The 7,945-nt window shown below is 57.0% G+C and overlaps 1 protein-coding gene across 7 annotated transcripts in view; it reads left to right on the forward strand.

Moving 5' to 3' along the window:
* The window catches only part of ZC3H4 (zinc finger CCCH-type containing 4), a 44,415-nt gene extending 39,554 nt beyond the window's left edge, over positions 1 to 4,861 (forward strand). For 5 of the 7 annotated variants that reach the window (XM_032262532.1, XM_032262533.1, XM_032262535.1 and 2 more), the window contains 2 exons: positions 1,705 to 1,956; positions 3,149 to 4,662. In XM_032262532.1, coding sequence (XP_032118423.1) covers positions 1,705 to 1,956; positions 3,149 to 4,662 — 1,766 coding nt within the window. Of the gene's footprint in view, positions 1 to 1,704; positions 1,957 to 3,148 lie in introns of all 7 variants that reach the window. The other 2 variants (XM_032262530.1, XM_032262536.1) reach the window with 2 other exon arrangements.
* Positions 4,862 to 7,945: the final 3,084 nt, after the last annotated feature.

The raw sequence follows: 7,945 nt of genomic DNA on the forward strand, positions 1-7,945 counted from the left end.
TCAAAAAAAAAAAAAAAAAAGAAGTAAAGCAGCACTCACAATGTGAGGAATGATGGGACCTCCGAGGGCAGCGGGTGGGGGCGCTGTGTGGACCTGGGGCAGCTGCTGGCGGCTGTCCTGGGTGGAGGCAGCAGAGCAGTCGCTGGAATACAGGGCAGGGCTTCAAGGTTTGGGAGTGGCGCCGTGGGCCAGTGTGAGCCCTGTGTGTGTTTGGCAAGGCGGACAGGAACGGCATTGAGGATAGGGTGCTGGACATAGGGCACAGTCACTGCAGGGTGCCTGCCCATCTGACGGCCATATGGTAATTTTGAGGGGGTGGTTTCAGGGGCATCAGGGAGAGGCTTATGCTAGAGATCGAAATGTGAATGTCTTTGGCTTTAGGTGGTGCATAGATCCAGGAGAGCAGGTACTTAGGTGAGAATGTGTGCTTTAGAAAGACAAGAAAAACAGGCTGCCACAGGGAGGTACTGGGGTTCCCTCAGCTCACCCCCCTTTAACAAATGCGTCTGAAAGGTACATGGGAAAAGCTCTGCTGGTGGGGAACCAGAAGTCAGTCACGCTATTAGGAGTAGGTGTCTCTAGAGTAATTGTGTTCCATAAAATCCTCCCTCTGACATGTGCGGTCGGTGGTTTCTGGTGTGTGCACAGACTGTGCGTGAAGGGGGACCCTCGGCTGTCTGGTTCATCGAGTCGGTCTCAGCTCTGCGCCGGATGTGTCATAGAGCAGGCTGGCCCATCAGGTTCATATGACGAAGTTGAAATTAATGAAGGCTAAGTTACAGGTGCACTTTGTAGACCCCACGTTTCAAGTGCTCAGCTGCCGCAGGAGGATGGAGGCGGCCTCATGTTGCCCTGCAGATCTAGACCATTTCCATCACTGCAGAGCGTTCTGTGGGGCAGCACTGACTCCAGACCGCCGCTGCCTTGGTGACTCGCTGTCTCCCATGCTCACATCTGTCACACACACAGCATGAAGGAAGGTGTCGCCGAGCCTGCTCTCCCCTCCACACCTGTTGCGTCCCCACGTCAGCCTGTGCCCCTCCCACAGCTCTTGGCTTGGGCACTGGGGGAGTGCATAGGTGAGGTGGCCGGTGCCAGTGCTTACCCTGCAGGAGTGGAGGCAGAGCCCTGGCCTCGTGCTTCCTGAGACGCCTCCTAATGCTGTGCAGCGGGAGGGGAGGCACTCTGGAGCCTCTGTTGACCCGTGGCCAGAGCAACACTTTGGCCGAATTTCATTCTGTTGTCCTGGCTTTTGGTGTTGAATGTGGTTGAGTTCACTATGAGATGCACGTTGTTTCCTTACTGATTGTTAGAAACTCCTGTCCATCCAAAATCATTAAGTACAGGAAAGAGTGCAGGTTCCACTCCTGGCCTCTCTAGAATCTGCCTCCCAGAGGGACTGTTTCTGTCTTTTCAAAGCTTTCTCCTCATGTTTTATAAACATACATCTGATGTTCCATGCTGTTTCCACCTCATAAGCGTTCGCCCCCATCACTCAGCCCTCTTTGTGAACCTCATTCTTCACATAGGCAGGGCTACCCATTGGCGGCTCTTTTCCCCTGAGACCTGGGGTGGGCAGGCAGGGGCAGGCTGTGCGTCCTCTCCATCGCCATTGGGGTGGGTTTGCAGTGAGGGTCAAGGGGGGCTGGAGTTGGCGCCTGGAGGCCCTTCCCGACATGAACCCTCAGTTCTTCCCTGCCACAGAGGACTACGGGCACTACGAAGAGCTGCCAGGGGAGCCTGGGGAGCACCTCTTCCCTGAGCACCCTCTGGAGCCCGACAGCTTCTCTGAGGGAGGGCCCCCAGGCCGGCCGAAGCCAGGCGCCGGTGTCCCTGACTTCCTGCCCTCAGCCCAGAGGGCCCTGTACCTGAGGATCCAGCAGAAGCAGCAGGAGGAGGAGGAGAGAGCGAGGAGGCTGGCTGAGAGCAGCAAGCAGGACCGGGAGAATGAGGAAGGCATGTGTCCGCCCCAGGGGCAGGGGCACAGGCCCCGGGAGCGGCGGTGGTGGGGTATTCCAGGTCGGGTTTCCTGTCGGGAAGGAGCCCGTGGCCAGGGAAGACCCCTATCCAGGGCCATGAAGCCGGGCTGGGGCTGCTGCACGTCCCTGAGAGAACTGGCAGGCAGGGATGCCTTTCTGTGTGTGTCCGGGAGACCCTGATCCCATGGAGTAGGGTGGAGGGCTGATCCCCAGAGGAGACGGTGGCCAGCAGGACTGACCGCCTGCACCCTGCCAGAGGAGGCTTTAGGGAGACCCTCACAACCCCCATTTTCCTAGACCATGTTCTCAAGGAGCCAACAAAGAGATAGTCATTGAAATTAACCAGTAATCATAGTCACGAGCCACTGAGTCTCAGGTGCTGTGTGGTTGACTTAGTGGTGTCCACATGGGGTAAAATGACAAGTGGTATCTAGATCCTGAAGTCAGAGGCCACAGGTGGCCCTGACAGCAGCCAGTGGGACAGCAGGAAGAGGGCTGCTCCCCTGGTGGCTCAGGCTGTGCTGGCCTAGGTTTTGCTTGAGTCCATGTCTGAGTCTGCCTAGCTGGCCCTGCCTCTCACCAGCCGGTGGCTGTGGTTGGTCCACACCGGCCCTTCCCTGGGACATGGGGACATCTCCAGCTGGCGTGGGGGCAAGTGTCTGTGAGTCCCAGGCCTACCTAGCCAGAGCTGAGTCAATGGTGGCTGCTACCAGGACCTCCAGAAAGAGGTGTCCACAGCTGGACTTGCCACAGTGAGGGCTGAACTATCCTTGAGGTGGGCGAGGTGACGCAGCAGAACTCTGGGCTAGGAGTCCCAGTGAGTCCTGGCCCTGACCCCGATTTAACAGAACCGTGCCTCTGTTTTCACATCTGTCAAATGGGCATGATAGTATCACCACCTCTTGGGTGGTTGTGAGTTATTTAAATAAAATAACACTTAGTGCAGTGTCGCCGCTGAGGAGGCTGGGGAGCGCAGCGTAAACGATAGCACCTTAGCTCCCTGCATCTCTTCTGCCACCCACTGAGGGGAGGGGGCCTTAGAGAGGAGGTTCTGAGGTTCTGAGAGGCACAAGCAAAGGAGCCACTTGCCAGCGGGTTGCTGTGGGGTCTGAGGGGGCAGGCAGTAGATGCAACCACTCACCCCTCCCTGTTCCTCTGTTCTTTCCCAGGTGACACCGGAAACTGGTACTCAAGTGACGAGGATGAGGGTGGAAGCAGTGTCACCTCCATCCTGAAGACCCTGAGGCAGCAGACATCCAGCCGACCCCCTGCTTCAGTCGGAGAGCTGAGCAGCAGTGGGCTGGGGGACCCCCGCCTCCAGAAGGGGCACCCCCCAGGAAGCCGGCTGGCTGACCCTCGCCTCAGCCGGGACCCCAGACTCACCCGCCACGCAGAGGCTTCTGGCGGGTCTGGTCCAGGGGATTCGGGACCCTCAGATCCACGGCTGGCTCGCGCCCTGCCCACCTCCAAGCTCGAAGGCAGCCTTCATTCCAGTCCTGTGGGCCCCAGCAGTTCCAAGGGATCTGGGCCACCCCCGGCAGAGGAGGAAGAAGGGGAGCGAGCCCTGAGGGAGAAGGCTGTGAACATTCCCCTGGACCCACTCCCTGGGCACCCGCTGCGGGACCCACGGTCACAGCTGCAGCAGTTCAGCCACATCAAGAAGGACGTGACCCTGAGCAAGCCCAGCTTCGCTCGCACCGTGCTCTGGAATCCCGAGGACCTGATCCCCCTGCCTGTCCCCAAGCAGGATGCAGTGCCCCCCGTGCCTGCCGCCCTGCAGTCCATGCCCACCCTGGACCCCCGGCTGCACCGCCCTGCCACGGCAGGGCCACCCAACGCTCGGCAGCGCCCAGGCACCTCCACGGACTCCAGCACACAGGGCACCAACCTCCCCGACTTTGAACTTCTCTCTCGCATCCTCAAGACGGTCAGTGCCACCGGCTCCTCTGCCACCCCTGGCTCCAGCGACAAACCCAGTGACCCCCGGGTTCGGAAGGCCCCCACTGACCCTCGGTTGCAGAAACCGACAGACTCCACAGCTTCCTCCAGGGCTGCCAAGCCCAGCCCCACTGAGGCGCCCTCTCCCACCTCCAGCCCAAGTGGGGAGGCTTCCCCTCCAGCCACCGCTCCCTATGACCCCCGCGTGCTGGCAGCTGGTGGGCTGGGCCAGGGTGGAGGGGGTGGGCAGAGCAGTGTGCTGAGTGGCATCAGCCTCTATGACCCAAGGACTCCCAACGCGGGGGGCAAAGCTGCAGAGCCGGCCGCCGACACAGGTGCCCAGCCCAAGGGCGCCGAGGGCAATGGCAAGAGCTCGGCCTCCAAGGCCAAGGAGCCCCCGTTCGTTCGCAAGTCCGCCTTGGAACAGCCAGACACGGGGAAGGCTGGTGCCGATGGGGGTGCCCCCACAGACAGATACAACAGCTACAACCGGCCCCGGCCCAAAGCCACCACGGCCCCCGCTGCCACCACCGCCACCCCGTCCCCCGAGGGTGCTCCATCCCAGCCTGGAGTGCACAACCTGCCGGTGCCCACCCTCTTTGGGACGGTGAAGCAGGCGCCCAAGACAGGCTCAGGAAGCCCGTTTGCTGGGAACAGCCCAGCCCGCGAGGGCGAGCAGGATGCGGCGTCCCTGAAGGATGTTTTTAAAGGCTTCGACCCCACGGCCTCCCCTTTTTGCCAGTAGTGTCCAGCCAGAGCCATGGCTCCAGCCGCCCTTTCCAGGGTGGCATTCAGGGCATCACCCAGGATGGGGATCTTGGGGGGCAGGGGAGGCAGGCTGGGTGTTCAGTTTTTCTTTTTTCCTTTTCTTTTTCTTTGCTTCTCTCTCTCTCTTTTTTTTTTTAGTAGTACTTTCTGTGAGACTTATAAATTGTATATAACCATCTTAAGTTCTGGTCAGTGTGGCAGGCTCTCGGGCTCCTGCTGAGCAAACCGACTCATGCCCGGCCTCAGCCCTGTGGGCTCTGCCTGGCCAGGCCTCGCTGGTGGTCCAGTGGGTTTTCTGGGCAAAGCATGGCTCCTTCTCTCCAGGACAAAGGGAGCAGTTGGTGTCTGGGAAGGCGCTGAATGCTCCTCACCCTGTGCCCGAAGAGACGCAGAACGCAGACCGCGGCAGGGCCTGTGTGGAAGCAGGTACATGTGTTTCTGGAACCCTAGGGTGCACCATCACTGTCTCTTCAGTGCGGGGCGTGACAACCCACTCGAGACGGTGACAGTAAAAAGGTATTAAAGAAAAAGCCTTCAGCGGCACTCCAGGGGCCCCTGGTGCATGCCTGCTCCTGTCCCTGGATTGGCATGCAGGCCCGCTCTGCCACCCTCCATCCAGAGCAAGCGGATGCTCCCCCGCCCCCAGCCTGCAGCAGAAGCCTCCAGAGTGAGAACTGGACCCAAACACAGGCAGTGGGGTCAGTGTGGGGCGGGGCCCTGAAGAGCCGCCTCAGGGAGACAGCCCCTGGGGCACACACGAGTTTTCTGTCAGTATTACCCTACCTGTCCCATCAGGGCCACACCCTCCTCACCCCACACCAGGGTCTGTCCTGGTCCTCAAGCCACACATCCGCTGTGCCCGCTGCAGCCAGGCCCCGGACAGCTCCAGGATCCGTGTAGTGGCTGCTCCGCCAGGCCCCAACAGCAGGGGCCTTGGGGTGGCTCCTGGCCAAGTGTTTCTTCTCTCAGCTTTCCTTGCACTTCCTCACACTGTGACCTGCAGGGCCTGAGGTATTGATGTGTTTGGGTTTCCTCTCCCAAGCCAGCAGATGCAGGGGGTTCTGAAGTGTGTCGCTGTATGATTTGTGGGTGCTTCCAGAAAGGGGCCTAGGGAGAGGAAGCCTGCAACCAGGGCAGGGGAGGGAGAGCCTGTGCTGCGCCCACACTCCTACCCTGGCTGACGGCCAGCCTCACCCACAGAGCCCGGGAGGAGGCCCACCCGTGGACACAGCCCGGGAGATGGATGCATGGGGCGCTGGGGGAGACCTGCTGGCCTTTTGCCTCAGCCTCTAGCAGCCTCAGAAAGTATGCGCTTGTGGCTCCGTCTGCCCGCCTCCCTGACCCGCCGCATGGCTGCAGGCCCTCTCTTCATGGCTGACGATAAGGAGACCTGGTCACCTGCTAAGGGATTCCCCTTCCCTCCTCAAGGCAGCTGAACAAGGCTCCTATCCCACCCCAAAAAAGAGAAGAATGAAAAGCTCATAGTTTGGGGCCAGGAGGCAGGGTGTCCTGCAGGGCTGCACAGCCCTGAGGGGTCAGCGCTGAGATCAGGTTGGTTGGTTGGTTTTGTCTTTCTGTCTTTTTTTTAAGCAATCATTAATGAGATTTGTCTTCAGCCACCAGTGTTGGCCTTGAAGTGGAGGGCGCAGCCCTTGGTGTTTGTAAAATAAGTATGAATACACAGTGTGGCAGTGTTTTGTGTTTTTTTTTTTCTCAAACATTTTCTTTTGTAAAAGAAAATTAAATATTTTTTAAACCGAAATCTGTGGATAAAATAGAAGCTGGAGCGCTCCTCTTGGAATATTCAGCCTAAGAACCTCATGGGACTATGAATTCACCCGAAATTCTCATTTGCCATCAGGCCAAGCTTTTAAAGAAAAATTGTTCTCTAACCAGGATTGTAACAAAAGTGTAAATACTATTTCAGAGTTGAGAGTTGGTGGTGCAAATATGTATATAATGAACTGTATTTTTACAATGATCGTCGCATGACTATTTCACACCCTTTTTATACTCCATATCTGTCTTCCAGAAATGTCACCTGCCTTTTCTCCTGTGGTCTCTTAATCCAATAATTGTATTACTGCCATTAAAGGATGCAGTTATTTTAAAAAGCTTGTGGGTCTGGTCTCTCCAAGCTGCCCCAGACCATCACTTGTCCTGGTAATTAATGGGGACGGTGGAAGGTGGCTGGGGGTGAATCGTGGACCTGTTCTCTCAGCGGTCGGCCTCAGGGTAACATTCATGGGGACACTGAGGGACAATTTGTGCCTCCAAACAGCATCGACTGTTCTCAGCAGATGGCAGCGGGTCATCTACTGGCAACATCCCAAGGTCCCTGAGCTGCTGAGCTGGCCAGTCAGCATTGGGATCCAGGGGTGACCTGTACAGGCCTGGACCTGCCCCCTCGGTGTTCACAGACAAAGACTATTCACACAAACAGGACAGCTGGGCTGGCTTCTAGGGACGAGGAGAGCTTCAGCGGGCACCCTACTCGTGATAGCCAGGGGCATCCTCTGTAAAAAGATCTGATGTCGAAACATTTTGAAATACCTCAACAAATATGAAGGATGGATGGATGGATAGATGGCTGAATGCATGATAAAGCAATACAGTTTGGGCACGGTGGCTCACACTGCTAATCCCAGCACTTTGGGAGGCTGAGGAAGGAGGATACCTTGAACCCAGTAGTTCGACACTGCAGTGAGCTAGATTACCCTACTGCACTCCAGGCTGGGCAACAGAGTGAGACCCTATCTCTGTTTTTTTTGTTTTTTGTTTTTTTTTTTTGGCTTTTTTTTTTTTATTTTTATTTGTTTTTTCTATTTTTTTTTTTTTTTTTTTTATTTATATCTGCCTGTCTCAAAAAAAAAAAAAAAACAGAAAAAAGCCAAGACCCAGATACAAGGTTTTTTTGGGATTTACATGGGGGAAAAGAGTTCCTCAGCGGGAGGATTCACAGAACTGCAACGGCTTTAAAAAGGAAAGCAGGCTGGGCGTGGTGGCTCACGCCTGTAATCCCAGCACTTTGGGAGGCCGAGGCGGGTGGATCACGAGGTCAAGAGATCGAGACCATCCTGGTCAACACGGTGAAACCCCGTCTCTACTAAAGCTACAAAAAATTAGCTGGGCATGGTGGCGCGTGCCTGTAATCCCAGCTACTCAGGAGGCTGAGGCAGGAGAATTGCCTGAACCCAGGAGGCGGAAGTTGCGGTGAGCCGAGATCGCGCCATTGCACTCCAGCCTGGGTAACAAGAGTG

This window comes from Sapajus apella, unplaced genomic scaffold (genome assembly GCF_009761245.1).
Source record: "Sapajus apella isolate SASKATOON/1434 unplaced genomic scaffold, GSC_monkey_1.0 scaffold130, whole genome shotgun sequence".
NCBI classification, from domain to species: Eukaryota; Metazoa; Chordata; class Mammalia; order Primates; family Cebidae; genus Sapajus; species Sapajus apella.